Here is a 16,641-nt window from a genome sequence, read left to right as displayed (position 1 = left end):
GTAGCTTGTCCAGACCACTTTCTTATCATTTTGAATGTTTCTAGAATCCTGTGATTTTGAGACTGATATGTGTAGTTTTGATGATGATGGATCTAATGGATATCAATGGGTTAGACATCGTAATGGATCATCTGTTGGAAATGGACCAGTCGTAGATCATACTACTGGAAACTCTGATGGTATGTTGTTCCTTTCTTCGATTTGATGAACTATCTTATGTGAATAAGTATGGTTACAATGGACTAATAATAATCACTTCTGTTAGTTTCTAAATTTGTCAGCGCCAAAGGTATCTATATTCTTATTTTGGAGATGAACTCAATCTTGCATGAACAAGGATGCATGATGCTCTCAATAGGTTCACTATCAGCAGCAAGTCCTTTGGCAAAACATTTTCATTGCGCGCTGCACACCCTTGATATGACTATTAAAGTGTAAAACAGTTGAATGTAAACCGCTTATTAATTTCTGATGATGCTCCTATAGATGCAATGGAACTCTTCTAGGTTACTATTTATACACTGTGCAAACATCCACCTCTCAAGGAAATACCGCAAGAATAGCCAGTCAGACGTTCCAAGGAATGCCACAGAAAGAGTGTCTTAGATTCTGGTACCACATGCAAGGATCTCAGACAGCTGTTCTCAATGTATATGTGAAGACTGGTAACATGTTGAACTCCCCGGTATGGTCTATCACTGGTGATTCTGGAGACATGTGGATGGCTGGATATGTTACTATACAGACCTCCGGAGTATATCAGGTAATTGAAAGTCAAGTATCACCAAGTGATACGATTGAAAAACATCTTCTACTGGTATCTAACATCTAACATCTCTTGTGTCCTGATACAAATTATGTTGTATAATTTTATTTCCCACAGTCATTACTACTAATAATAATAATATCTTTACTACACAAGGGTAGAAAAAATTAGGCTATACAATATCGTTGAGCATCAAGATAAGATCCTGAGTACCCACCGATAGGCGTGTCTAGAAGGTAACCTTCGATTATCAAACTATGGACTTCTTCTTATTTATACTTTTCGATGGTCATCACACCCATGCAGAAAAACAGTCAAAATCAAAGCATAAATTTTGTATTCATTGATCTTCTATTGGTAGATTGCATTCGAGAGTCTGAAAGGACAAACCAACAGTGATATCTCAATAGATGATTTCTCCATCACACCAGGCCCATGTCCTGCCGTGGCAAATTGTAACTTCGAATATGATATGTGCGGATTTATCAATGGACAGACAAAGAGCGACGTGTTCGACTGGCAAAGATCTGCTGGCGGTACACTTACCTATGGTACAGGACCCAGCGTGGACCACACAACTGGAACTGATCAAGGTAAGCCCAAATACACTGTTCACCCATACGGATAACCTTGTGCATTTTTTTAACTGATTTTATCAGCTCGACTGCGGCCATAGCACAATCCAAGTTGTGAACAACAAAAGTTCTTAATTTTGGCCATCGTCTCAAAGGTGAGGTATCTGCCATATTTACTTACACTCTTGTCGAAATTCAATTAAGGTAACGTTTTGTATGTATGCTTCCAACGTCTTGTTTTCAACCTTTTCAAGATTACTACTTTCTTTCCCAGGTTTCTATGTATATGCCGAAGCATCGGGAAGAAATCCAAAAGAAAGAGCTTGGTTATTCAGTCCTTATCTCAAACCAACTACCAAATCTTGTATCTCATTCTGGTACTTCATGTATGGCAGAGGTTTGTAAATTTGTGATTTTGCGATTTGTTCAACAAAATATATTGAAAAGACAACGTTTGTCAGTCCGCATTTAGTTACCTTACGTATTGGTGATGATTTTACGCAGTGATGCCTCATTACAAACTTTTGTATGACGCTAAGAGCAACTGAACCTACTATGAGTTTAAAAGTCTAAACCATGATCAATAAGAAAGATTGAAACTTGATTATCAAAAATGGTCTTTTTATTGTAGATGTGGGAGCATTACGATTGTACATGCCCATGCCTAAAAAGACGATATTACTATGGAATAAGACGGGTGATCAAGGTAACCAATGGTTGTATACACAAGTACAAGTTACCAGTCGAACTGGATTCCAGGTTCGTATTGTTCATTTATAGTTAAAGTTTAACGGATACGTGTACTTTGTGCGAGGTAACCCCTGATCCACATTGTCCAGATGTCAATTTAACTTTGATGAGTATACTGTTTATATCCTCCAGATATCATATTGCAATCATTCAGCGTTAGAAGAATAAATGATAGATAGTTGTTGAATATTTTAATTGGAAAAATCCTTCTCCTTTATTTTAGTTTACTTTTGATGCTGAGATAGGAAATGGCTTCCATGGTGATATAGCTATTGATGATATTAGTTACTATAGTGGAGTTTGTATGCAGCCAACAACGTCTACGGTTATACCAACTCAAAATACTGTTACGTATGGTACGTTGTACATATTGAATACATGGCCGTGCCCATTTCAAAGAGAACACTTGTCCGTCATATTGTACAGCTTAAATGCGTAACTCGTTGATATTAACTCGTTGCTCAATCCGTAATATTCCAAATTTCATGGAGAAAATTGTCCATTCCATTAATTGCACGACATGCATCCACAGTAATCATATGTGCAATGCCGAGTCAAATACATTGCAATACTACCACAGCTATACTGTGGGCCTATATAAACGTATCAACTTCCCTTTATTGTTCAGCTACCTATGGGCTTTGGTGATAATATTTTTAGGACCAACCAATGTGGATTGTACATTTGACAAGAACACGATATGCAGCTGGACACAAGATAGTTCTGATAAGTTTGATTGGACACTGATGAATAATGCTACTGCTTCATTTTCTACTGGTCCTGCAGCTGATCATACTCAACAGAACAACAAAGGTAAGTTCATAAATTAGAAGATCTGTACAAACTTGGTAAGCATAAGCTTAGGAATCGGAGTTCCCAAAATTACAAAATTCTTAAAAAATAAAGACTTTTATTGAAACTAAATTAAGCAGTAAATTAGATAATGAAATAATTGGTTCTGATTGTTTCTATAGGTTACTACATCTATACCGAAGCATCCAATAAGAAGACCAATGATACAGCCAGAATTCTTTCTCCTGATATAAATGTGGATACGGTTGGTAAATGCCTGATGTTCTGGTACCACATGTATGGATCCAGGGTTGGGAAACTAAACGTATACGGCAAGCAAGGTAATTTCGATTTCATCAATAACAGGCGGTGGGAAGTCAACCGTGTAATAGGCATCTATAAGTGAAATGAACAAATGTAGATGGACCGTTGTTGGTTCGTTCGATTTCTCGTATAATTTGCTTGAACTTCGTCCCCTATTACCTTTTGTTCTCCACCATTTCCGTTTCTAGGAGATTCCGACCCCCTTACAAGTCCATTATGGTCTAGATTCGGTAATCAAGGCAACCAATGGGTATACGGTGATTTATATGTTACTCCACAAACACTAAGTAAACCACAACAAGGAGCAACAACTATCAAGGTAAGAATTTGACACTTAGGAAGTAAGGAGTATTTAATAAAATATATGTTCTGTAACACCTGATGCCAGTAGGCAGTAAGTGTTTGGAACCCCTATAGATAATCCACAAGGCTTATACGTTATTTTTGTATGTTGAATTTTCCAAATTTAGGGGATTCGTACTCAAATTAATATAACAAACGCTAAAACATCCCAGACGGCAGATTGAATACAATCACAATATTTAAATACAATTAAAATATTTACCTTGTTGAATAGTAAAACATTTAAGATTGAATACAATCACTATATTTACCTTGTATTTTTTGTTTTAAGCTGGTATTTGAAGGAGTAATGAAATCGGGTTATACTGGTGATATTGCTTTAGATGATATCAAAATGAAAGATGGAGCATGTCCAACTGACAGTAAATATTTTTACTGCAAAATTCACCTATTACCTCAGGAGTCCGCATTGAGTCGGTTCTCAATCTTTTCAACCTTAACCTTATCGAATTGCAAACTTTGCAAAATCTTCCTCACTAGTTAAATACGATTTCTAATAGCACAATGCCAATAAAGCAATCCCAAATCATTCAACAGAGTACCTTCATGTTTCTCACAATGTCAATTGTCCAAAACACACCATCAGAGCTAATGCTTGTTCGACTCAAATCATGCTCAAAGATTCCTTGGGCAATTTATTGTAACGATATTTTCATTCTATCCGACGCGTTACCCATGTATATATTAATTGCTTAAACAAATTAAAATCTAAATTTCAATTTTATAATGTCTTTAAAACCATTTTAATCTTTCATAATTTTAAATACTGATCAATAATTGTTCTCTGAAAATCCCAGCCACACTTTTATTGATACATACATAACATCTCTAAAGGATTACATTTTTAGTTGAATTTTTGAAGATAAATCAATACCTTCCTTTTCCCGTTTCAGTCAAGTGTGATTTTGAAGCAAGTGATATTTGCGGATATCAGCAAGACACAACTGATGATTTTGACTGGACCAGAAATCATGGATCAACATCTTCCTCAAGTACTGGGCCCACTACAGATCACACGTACAAGACACCCAATGGTAAGTACATAAATACTTTGTAACGCTTTACTTATTTGAAAAGCAACCTGTTTAAAAGCCAGTATGGGTAATAAACTATCAAAGGTACATAAATGAAATACTAGCATTTCAAATAGGAATATGCAGTTTTGAAACCTATTCCAGTATTATGTTGCACAATGTCTTTAAATATAGTTGTAGGTTAGGAGAAGCTTTGGTGATGCTTCTTTTTTCAACATTCTGCTTTCACGTAAACATGGCAATTAGGACTAAGACCACAAACATTTGAATACATCTTTTGGTTGTATTATAGGCTACTATATGTATATCGAAGCTTCCAGTCCACAGAAGTCAGGAGAAAAAGCAAGATTGATTGTGCCCAAATTACCTAAAACACAAGGATCATGTCTTCGATTCTTCTACCATATGAAGGGAATGGGCATTGGAACCCTGAATATATACATTAGACAGTATAATCGCATGAGGAAGGTGTGGACGAGAGGAGGTGATCAAGGGAATATCTGGAGAGCAACTCAGATTAACTTCAATTCTTATGCAACTTACGACGTAAGTGTGTTAACTGTAATGGACAGTATGTTACCAATTCTGGATCCTGTTAAAATTTGTCAAGTAGTGCCTTACTTACTTTCACAAATAGTTAAAATATAATGCTCGACAAGGAGCCGGCATACGAACATGCGATTTTAATGTTTTTTTCTGCTTTTGATCAGTAATTTTAAAACTAAATTTGAATATCTGAATCCTGAGCTGTACTATATCTGTTGTTGTGTTATAAGTAATGTATAGGTGCTCATTGTGAATAATGTAAGTATGAATTTGAGCATACTAAAGTGTTATCCAATAATATTCACCTCTTGTTTCAGATATTATTTGAGGGAGTAATTGGATCCAGTTATAGAAGTGACATCGCTATAGATGATGTAGAAATTCTTCCACGATCATGTGCATTCCCTGCTGGTTGTGATTTTGAGAACGACATGTGCACATGGATAAATAATGAATCTAGTGATGATTTTGATTGGCTTAGAGGTAAAGGATCTACTGGATCACAGGGCACGGGACCTTCTACTGATCATACACTTGGGACAAGAAATGGTAAGCATGCAATACAATATATAAATACAACAATTAAACCTATACATGTCTTAACTTTTAATCAAAATCAATGTCACGACCAAGATGATAGAATAGAAAATAAGTTTATAAACAGCATATAAGGACATAATCAAACTATTTGGTTGTGGTCCAGAAGGAGGGTGGACATGCGAGCTCCATTACAGCACATTTGTCCGACAAGAATATTACCAGTTGTCATTAAGTGCTTCTGTAATAACAGTTCGCCTGTGTTAGAAAAATGATTGGAAATGAGAATGCATTTCTGTCCATTGGCAAATCTGATTAGAAGGCTTGGGATTTTAGCAGTAACTCGTGGATATAATAAATATTTCATCGTTTCAGGCTATTACCTCTACATTGAATCCTCAAGACCACGTGTTCAAGGTGACATGGCTAGAATAGAATCAGAGGTACTCTTAATGAAAAATGGTGCCTGTATGACTTTCTGGTACCACATGTATGGACAATCCATTGGTAGTTTGAACATCTATGTCAATCCTCTAAACATTTCTGACTCTGTACCATTAAACAGAATTTGGTATCGAGAAGGCGATAACGTTAATAAATGGCAGAATGCTGCCATATCGATCAAGAATGTCGGAGAATATACGATTCAGATAGAAGGTGTAGTCGGAACTGGATACACAAGTGACATAGCAATTGATGACATCAGGATTAATCCTGGATTATGTTCTACCACCAGTGCCACTGGATCCGATTTCAAATGTCTAGATGGATCTGGTACAGTTACAAGTGACAAGGTTTGTGATTTTGTGTCGGACTGTGCTGATAGTTCAGATGAACTCAACTGTGGAAACTGTACTTTTGAGAAAGACATGTGTAAATGGAGTGATCAAAGTACTGGAAGTTATTCCTGGATATATGCAACAAATGGTACCTCTACTTTGAAAAATGCACCACAAAATGATCACACATTTGGAAACAGCTCTGGGCATTTTTCATTGGTAGACTACTCAACTGGACGCAATTATCAAATGTCTTTACTGAAGAGTCCTACACTAAGGCACACTTCTTCATCCTGCCAGATTTCAATCTATTACTATGCGCTTAGTAGATACAGTTACTTAGATTTGAGTATCCAAGTGGGCTATGAGATAACGTTAATCAAGAGATTGAATGTCGGTAGTCTTGTTTCGTCATGGGCTTCAGCAACGGCAGATATTGGTGGCATGAGAGGAGACTTCAATATTCTAATCGAGTCCAGGGCGTTTTTTGCCATTGATGACATAACTCTTACTAATTGTCAGCTTCCACCAGTCCAAAAATCCTGCCCCAGCAATATGTTTAGGTGTCAGCGCGGATCTTGTATTCCTAAACAGCAACTGTGTGACTTTACGGATGACTGTGGAGATGGAAGTGATGAATCGGACAAAACATGCGTAGGAGCCGTTGGATGCACTTTTGAGAAGTCTGCATGTGTGTGGCAGCAGAGTAAGATTGACAAATTTGACTGGTTAAGACATAAGGGACCAACATCATCCTCCAGCACAGGACCTACCAGAGATCATACCACAAGACTTAGCTCTGGTTACTTTATGTACATTGAGGCATCAAGACCACGAAAGAATGGAGACATGGCCCAACTTATCAGTCCAACCATATCACCAGCTTCGACCTCTGACCAATGTTATTTCACCTTTTATTATCACATGTATGGAAAAGGCACTGGAACGCTTTCAATATTCACGTGGTACAAGATTGGTGGAGCAAGACAAGTTCTTTGGACAAAGAAAGGAAACCGTGGAGATTTCTGGGAGAGGGCTAGTGTGCAGCTAACACGTTCAACCCAATTCCAAGTAGTCATTGAAGCAACTGTTGGAACCTCATACTATGGAGATATTGCAATTGACGATGCTATTTTCTCACCAGGGTGTAAATTGTTCGGTGTGACACTACCCTCGGCCATCACTCCACCTGCAACAACAGCACCAACTGTCAGCAACTGTCCAAATGGCCAATTCCAGTGCAAAGATAACAATGGCTGTATCCCAATGTCACAATATTGTGATTTCAACATAGATTGCCTCGACAAGTCAGATGAAGCAATGTGTGGAGCTTGTAGTTTTGAACAAGGTTCTTGTGGATGGATAGATGCAAGTACTGGAAAATACAACTTTACGGTGTTACAAGCCAACCCAAATGCAATCAAAACGGACCACACCCTTAACTCCGCTAATGGTCATTATGCCTTTGTTGAAGGATCTAGGGGACTTTTCTTCAGTCCAGCAAAACTACAGAGTCCCCCATTACCCGCTGCATCTAGATATTGCACAATGTACTTTTACTACCTTATGAATGGTCAGAATGCAGGCAAACTTTCCGTATCCGTAAACGTGAACGGAACATCAAAGACAGTCTGGTCAGTCTACGGTTCACAAAACAGCTTCTGGAGGAGAGGAATCGCTTATATCGGAAGAACATTTGGAGCAATGACAAAAGGTTCTATCGTTCAGTTTATGGCAACACCGGCTCGTGGATTTACCGCTTCAGCAACAAGTGATGTTGCTATTGATGACATTTCTTTCGTCCGATGTGACCCAAAGATATACCCTCCAGATCTGAAATGTAGTTTCAATGTTGACTACTGCAGCTGGGTTCAAAGCACAACTGACGATTTTGATTGGACAATGGGTAACTCTACCATCAAATCCTATGGAACTGGACCTTCCTATGACCATTCCTACCGAAAGAATGGTAATTATGTTCTGATGCGTTCAAGAGGCCAACGAAAAGGAGATATGGCAAGATTGGAAACAGCTACTCTTGGACCAACTACGTCCACTGGTCATTGCTTTAAATTCTGGTACTACATGTATGGATCGGGTGTCAGCTCACTTACTATTTACCAACTCGGCAGTGACGGAACTGGACAGTTCACCAACTCGACAATCTTCTGGTCGAAGAAAGGAAGTCAAGGAGACAAGTGGATTCAAGGTGCAAGAACAATCTATTCAAATACTGAATACATGATATCCATAGAGGGATTAGTAGGTGGCTACAGAGGAGACATTGCACTGGATGACTTCACTGTTTCGGCTGGTAGATGTCCGGCATCCCACACCTGCACCTTTGAAGATAACAACTTCTGTGAATGGGATCAATCCACAACTGGTCAATTTGATAATTTTGATTGGTCTATCGGAAGTAGAACATCATCCCGAGGAACTGGACCATCAGTTGACCATACATTTGGTTCCTCTTCTGGACATTATGCATTTATTGAAGCTTCCGGGCGTAAAGAAGGGGATAAAGCTGTGTTGATCGGTCCTCTTTTATCAAGAGCCACATCTGGAAATACCTTCTTTGGTGGAAAGTGTTTGAAATTCTATTACCACATGTACGGTCCAACAACAGGGTCACTGAATATTTATATGAGAAATAATGGTTCATCAACATCAAATCTGTTATGGACTGAATCTGGAGATCAAGGAGACGTTTGGAGAAGAGGCGAAGTTTCATTCAGAGGAAATAGATTAACACCATTCAGAATACTGATTGAAGCTGTAAGAGGATCAAGTTATACAGGAGATATTGCTATAGATGATTTAGATGTTACTCAAGGATATTGTCCAGCACAGGGAGCGTGTAATTTCGAAGACGACACCTGCGGATATATCAATGTTCAAGGCGAAGACGATTTCAATTGGGTAAGAGACTATGGAGGGACACCAAGTTCAAACACAGGACCTTCAACCGACCATACACTGAGATCTTCTGCTGGGTATTATATGTACATTGAAACATCCGGATTCGCAACTAAACCCGGGTCGAAGGCCTGGCTTCAGAGTGAAACTATACAAGGGACATCATCAAGTAGTTCCAGCAGTAGCTTCTGTCTGACCTTCTACTATCACATGTATGGCGCTGGAACAGGTGCACTCAATGTTTATTCAAGAGTGAGCGACAACCCACTATCTCTGATCTGGTCTGTCACTGGAAATCAAGGCAATGTGTGGCACAAGGCTCAAGCTACCATCAATGAGTATGATTTTGCAATAATATTTGAAGGTGTCAAAGGGAACAACATTACAGGCGACATTGCTATCGACGATGTGAATGTAGGGAAATATGCATGTTACAGAGTTACTCCAATCACTCAGCCAACTGTAACACCGACACCTACTTATCAACCATCCAATCTTGACTGTGATTTCGAACTTGGATTCTGTTTTTGGAAACAAGACAAAGTAGATGACTTTGATTGGTCTAGACATGCCGGGGAAACTGATTCCAAATTTACGGGACCTTCAGCTGATCATACCATTGGCAATAATCAAGGAAATTACATCTACACAGAAGTGTCTCGGAAAAAGACCAACACCACAGCAAGATTGATCAGTCCTAGCGTTACAATTGGAACACAAGGAATATGCTTCAAATTTTGGTACTACATGTTCGGCGCAAACATCAACAGATTAAGCATAAAGGTCAAGAACGGCGTAAACGAAACAACTGTATGGACAAGAGCTGGAAATGTAGGACCTTCCTGGAAGTACTTCCAGATCTTCTTACAGAACATGAGTGGGCCATCAAACATAATCATCCAAGGATACTCTGGTCAATATTATATGGGTGACATTGCTGTAGATGATGTGTCGATGAACCAAGGAAATTGTCCATCATACGCAGCATGTGAGTTTGAAGGAGGAATGTGTGGTTATGTCCAAGATGTTGATGATGATTTTGATTGGAAGTTACAAAGTGGTGGAACAACAAGTGGGGGAACTGGTCCTCAAACGGACCACTCTTTCAAGACCAAGTTTGGACACTATGTCTACATAGAATCATCGAATCCACAACGCCCTGGATACAAGGCAAGAATCACATCACCAATAATTCAACCGACAACAGGTTCTTGTCTCCAGTTTGCTTACAATATGTACGGAAGAACAGTGGGAACACTGAATGTGTATCAGAGATATGGATCTGGTTTAGGTCATCCAATCTGGTCTTCTTCCGGAAATCAAGGCGACGAATGGCACATAAGGCAAATCAATATCCAGTCTAATCAACAATTTGCCATCACTTTTGAGGGAATCGTTGGAAATGGATACACGGGAGACATTGCAGTAGATGATATCCATATTTTGTCAAGAATGTGTGAGCCCTCTGGAAGCTGCGACTTTGAATCAGGTCTTTGCGAATGGGAAAATGTTCTCACTGGTGATGATTTTGATTGGGTGAGACTAAAAGGATCAACTACTACAACCAACACCGGTCCCGGTAAAGATCATACAACAGGAAACAAGTATGGGGTCTACCTGAATATGGAATCGTCTGCTCCTCAAAAACCTGGAAACAAAGCATGGTTACAGTCGCCTCCGTTTGCTAATGCAACGACTAAATGTATGAGTTTTTGGTATCACATGCAAGGAACAACAATGGGTACACTTAATATTTACAAACTCGCTTATGGTACTAAAAAAGAAAATATATGGTCCAAAACTGGTAACCAGGGTTCTGATTGGCTAAATGCTCGTTTGACTGTCAGTTCTACTAATGGTGACTACATCATTGCCTTCGAAGGAGTTGTTGGTAGTGGCTTTTCGAGTGACATTGCTATTGATGATATATATATCCAAGATGGAGATTGTAGCACCCTACCACCTCAACTCACTTTCAATTGCCCTCAAGGAAATGTCGTTAACGGTGACAAGGTATGCGACTTCTATCCAGATTGCGCCAACGGAGAAGATGAAGTGTTCTGTGGATATAACTGTACATTTGATAACGGCACATGTAAATGGAACAACACAAAACAGAGTTCCTACAGTTGGACCAGATTCCGAGGCGCAACTCCGGATTCCAACACAGGACCATCTATGGATCACACAACTCTGACTGCATCTGGTTATTACATGTATGTCGATGCATCTAAAGGCAAGAATTACGCATATGCTCAATATGAAAGTCCAACACTTTCGGCATCAGCCACATCATGTTCCTTCTCATTCTGGTATCACATGTATGGTAAACAAGTTGGATATCTTTACGTGGTGAAAAAGGAAGGGCAGACATCAACTACTTTATGGAATACTAAAGCAGATCATGGCAACAAATGGAACAAGGCACTAATACCAATTGGTCGTACCCAAGCTCATTTTACGGTACAAATAGTAGCTCGAAGAAGCTATGGTGTTTTGGGAGATATTGCAATTGACGATATTCAATTTTCTCATTGTGATTTACCAAGACCGAATGGACCGTGTCAAGCTAGCCAATTCCAATGCCAAAATCAAGTCTGCATTGAAAACTTCCGAGTTTGCGATTTTGTTGATGATTGTGGAGATGGATCAGATGAAATTGATTCAAAATGTTCCTCCTACAAACTCTGCAACTTTGAACGCGGAATATGTGACTGGCGACAAGATCGCAATGACAACTTCAATTGGTACAGAAATCGTGGTGCTACTCGATCTATGTTGACTGGCCCTAGTTATGATCATACTTTAATGAATCCAAGAGGTTATTACTTGTATGTGGAATCGTCCCAACCGCGATTACCGGGAGACAAAGGAAGACTGATGAGTACTTATTTCCAGGTATCTTCATCGGACACATGTTCTTTGAGATTCTATTACATGATGTATGGCAAAGATTGTGATACATTGGCTATTTATAAGAGGACTACAATTGGTGGTGGAATGACCATGTTATGGAAACGAACTGGCGAAATAGGAGATTATTGGGTAATCCAGGTCATAGACATCAAGGAACCACAGCCTTTCCAAATCATTATCGAGGGAACAGTTGGCAAGTCATATTACAGCGACATAGGAATCGATGATATTTCGTTCACACCTGGATGTGTGCCATACACAGGAACTCTGCCGACAGGAGTACCCATGATAGGAACAACTCCACCAAATCCATGTGGTGTTGGAAAATGGACATGTGTTAACAAGGCATGTATCCAGGCCCAGGGACTCTGTGACTTTAGAAATGATTGTACAGATGGATCGGATGAAGCAAACTGTGGAGCATGTGACTTCGAAAAAGGAACTTGTGGTTATGTTGACATCAGTACTGGTATATACAAATGGGAGAGACATAATGGTACCACAAAATCATCTGTTTCCGGACCTTCCAATGACCATACCTTTGGTAATTCAGGCACTGGTAATTTCCTCTTTGTTGATTCTACAAAAGGATCCAATTTTGGTAGAGCGGTGATCCAGTCCCATGCGTTTGGTCCAACAGATGCTAATTGTGAAGTTCAGTTCTGGTACCAGAAGACAGGCACACAACGTGGTGTAATGCAACTTTACCTTGTTCCTCCAAATGTTCGTGGAGATGATCTTAATAATTTAATTTTACTGTGGACAGCTTTCGGAGATAAAGGAAAGAACTGGGTTCAAGCAAGTTCTGGCATTGGATTGCGTCAAGCTGGATATAGCTTGTCATTCCAATCACTACAGATGCAGAAATCAGGAGACATGGCCATTGATGACATTTCTTTTAAGAACTGTGCTTTGAAACAGAACCAGTCTTCTTGCCTACCAAATCAATTTCATTGTAAGAGTGGACCATGTATCGATAACTCACAACTTTGTGATTTTACTGATGACTGTGGAGATAACTCAGATGAATTGGCCTGTATGAGTTATCCAGAAAGATGCAATTTTGAGAAAGATACTTGCAACTGGATTCAAGAAAAGACTGATAACTTTGACTGGAGGCGATCTTATGGCAAAACAACAACTTTAGGAACTGGACCTGATTTGGATCATACTTACGGAAATACCACGGGAAACTACATGTACATTGAAACATCATGGCCACGAAAACCCAACGAAACAGCTGTACTCTCTAGTCAAGTATTTTCACCAACAACGTCTGGAAACTGTAAAATGAGATTTTTCTACTATATGTTTGGAGTCCAAGTTAATAGTTTGAATATCTACATGAAATCCGTGGTTGTCGGACCGAAAAATCCTGTTTGGACGAAGCAAAATTCTGTAGCAAACGAATGGAAAAAAGGTGTTGTGACGCTATCTAGTACCGTTCCTTTCCGTATAATGATTGAAGGCGTTACCGGAACTGGTTTCAAAGGAGATATTGGTCTGGACGATATATCATTCACACCTGACTGTAAAATTGCACCAAGATCAGTCACTCTGCCACCCAGTATAACGACGCCAGGACCCTGCGGTATCGGCAAGTTCCAGTGCGCCACCAGCCAGAAATGTATTTCTTCAACTGCTGTGTGCGATTTTAGAGAAGATTGTGATGATTTGTCTGATGAATCAAGCTGTCCAAAAACTTGTGATTTTAACACAGATCTTTGTTCGTGGAAGAATGTTATTGGTGTAAATAATCTCAATTGGACGTTGATGTCAGCACCAATGAAAGACCATACAACCAACTCCAACAACGGCAAGTATGCAATTATTCAGGCATCAAGCACTATGAAGTATGGACAAGCAGCAAGACTATCGAGTCCACTCTATTTCCGAGCTGGTGTGACTTGTCAATTTAGTTTTTGGTACGCAATCAATGGTACAGGATTTTACCCTTTCAACCTTATCATGTCATCGGGTGGATCTGATAGAGTCCTCTGGAAATTGAACAGAATTAACAACGTTGCAAACCAATGGCATAATGTCACAGTAGACCTTCCGTCATGTTCATCTGAATTTAGCATGATTTTCACTGCTCAATTCTTTACTAGTAGAACTCCTGGTTCCTATATAGCTATTGATGACGTGGCCTTTGTTAACTGCGGTCTACCGGATCCTCAACCAACTTGCGCTGCTGATCAGTATCGCTGCGGTACTGGACACTGTATCGATCAAAAATTCAGATGCGATTTTGCCACAGATTGCTGTGATGGGACAGACGAAAAGACAGACACGTGTAAAGGTTATAATATGTGTGACTTTGAAGTAAATCTCTGCAGTTGGACTCAAGATACTAATGATAACTTCGACTGGTCAAGGCATAGTGGACGAACTACTTCTTTTGGAACTGGTCCAACAGTTGATCATACTACAGATGCTGCAGTAGGACATTATCTTTACATTGAATCCTCAACACCACAGAAACTAAATGATGTTGCGAGACTTTTATTCAACCTCCCACCATCGAAAGGAAAGAATTGTGAACTTCATTTCTGGTATCATATGTATGGAACACATATTGGAGGTCTCAACATTCTTACAAGAACGATTGGGGGTAAAGAAAAAACTATTTCGTCTCTAGCAAAGAATCAAGGAAATTCTTGGATGCGACAATCTGTAAATATTTACAACAATGTCGAATTTCAAGTAATAATCGAAGGAAAAGTTGGTGTAGGCTTTAAAGGAGATATTGCGATAGATGATATTAGTTTGACACCAGATTGTGGTGCAGGAGGCATACATCCATTACTTCCGTCAACCACAACACCACAGCCTACGTTCCCCCCGTGTGCTTCCAACCAGTTTCAATGCAAATCAGATGGCAAATGTGTTAGTCTCTCACAGATTTGTGACTACAGTAAAGATTGCAGTGACGGTTCTGATGAAATGTACTGTCCATCCACATGCGATTTTGAACAGAACAATTGTGATTGGAACTACACAGCACAGCCATTCGACTGGTTACGATCTAATGGAATCAACACTGCCAACCAACGAGCAAATGCACCACTTAATGATGCCTCTAGTGGGAGTCCTAACGGCCACTATGTCTTTGTCAATGACCAAACTGGTGGAAGTCCAAATTTTAAGAAAGCTGTTCTTACCAGTCCTTCATATGCTTCAGCAAAATCTGATTGTAAAGTGAGATTTGCCTATTACATCCATGGACAAGCAGTTGGATATTTAAGATTGAAGATTTTGGAAGATGGAAAAACATCTACTTTATGGAGATTAAGCAATCAACCTGGTTCTGAATGGAGTTATGTAACAGTTGGAATTGGCAGAAGGGCTGACACTTTTAAGTTGTCTTTTGAAACATCAAGTCTTCAAAAATTTAGCGGGGCCATAGCTATCGATGATATTAAATTTATGGATTGTGCTATGCCACCTAGAACTGGAAACTGTCTTCCTGGCCAGTTTGTGTGTAAGAATAATGCGTGTGTTGATCAAGATAAAACTTGTAATATCATTGATGATTGTGGTGATGCATCGGATGAAATGGACAATGACTGTCAGTCTACCATTCAGTTTGACTTTGAAGCTGATTACAGTGACCTATCTCAAGGAGTTGATGGCACGGATGATGACTTTGATTGGGTTTTATGGAAAGGAAACACACCCACTAGCTTCAGTGGACCCGATCGAGATCATACGACTGGTTTAGAGACTGGACACTACATGTACATGGAATCTTCCGCCCCTAGGAAATACGGACAAAAATCATGGCTACTAACTAAACCTATCCAGATCGTTGGCGATGAAGGTTGTTCTTTAAGGTTCTTTTTTTACATGTATGGTATACATATCAACCAAATGGCTGTGTATTACAGATCGTACAACTCAGGACCACCAACTAAACAGGTGTGGTTTGCAAGTCATAACCAGGGTGCCTATTGGCAGAATGCTGTTGTGAAGTTTACAAACGATTCGCCATTCCAAGTAATATTTGAAGCAGTCGTTGGTGACAGCTACATGGGAGATGTTGCCATAGATGATATATCATTCACTGCAGGATGCCAGTATTCAACAGAAGCCCTTCCAACACCACCACCATATTTGACAAGCTCCATTGGGCCAACTGCGTCTACTGCTCCTCATACATGCGACCTTAGTTTCCAAATTAACTGTAAGAGTGATGGCAGATGTATTGATCTGAAACAACTGTGTGATTTCACTAGTGATTGCGCTGATAACTCTGACGAAGCAAGTTGTGGTGAGTCTTTATCTAATTCTCTTCTTCATCTCCTTCTCTTTTTATTTCTTTTTTTTCTCTCTCTTTC

At 39.4% G+C, this 16,641-nt stretch overlaps 1 protein-coding gene across 1 annotated transcript in view; it reads left to right on the top strand.

Annotated features, from left to right (window-relative positions):
* Positions 1-16,641, top strand: part of LOTGIDRAFT_228404 (hypothetical protein) — a gene marked incomplete at its 5' end in the record, with an annotated part of 54,010 nt that overhangs the window by 27,719 nt on the left and 9,650 nt on the right. The window contains 14 exons of the mRNA XM_009053461.1: positions 45-179; positions 507-763; positions 1,128-1,359; positions 1,616-1,738; positions 1,973-2,100; positions 2,315-2,447; positions 2,752-2,904; positions 3,066-3,224; positions 3,396-3,526; positions 3,842-3,932; positions 4,464-4,604; positions 4,897-5,150; positions 5,468-5,699; positions 6,063-16,574. Coding sequence (XP_009051709.1) covers positions 45-179; positions 507-763; positions 1,128-1,359; positions 1,616-1,738; positions 1,973-2,100; positions 2,315-2,447; positions 2,752-2,904; positions 3,066-3,224; positions 3,396-3,526; positions 3,842-3,932; positions 4,464-4,604; positions 4,897-5,150; positions 5,468-5,699; positions 6,063-16,574 — 12,681 coding nt within the window. The remainder of the gene's footprint in view (positions 1-44; positions 180-506; positions 764-1,127; positions 1,360-1,615; positions 1,739-1,972; positions 2,101-2,314; positions 2,448-2,751; positions 2,905-3,065; positions 3,225-3,395; positions 3,527-3,841; positions 3,933-4,463; positions 4,605-4,896; positions 5,151-5,467; positions 5,700-6,062; positions 16,575-16,641) is intronic.

The sequence above is a fragment of the Lottia gigantea genome, assembly GCF_000327385.1.
Source record: "Lottia gigantea unplaced genomic scaffold LOTGIsca_2, whole genome shotgun sequence".
Classification (NCBI taxonomy): Eukaryota; Metazoa; Mollusca; class Gastropoda; family Lottiidae; genus Lottia; species Lottia gigantea.
This window is presented reverse-complemented; position numbering and strand designations above follow the sequence as displayed.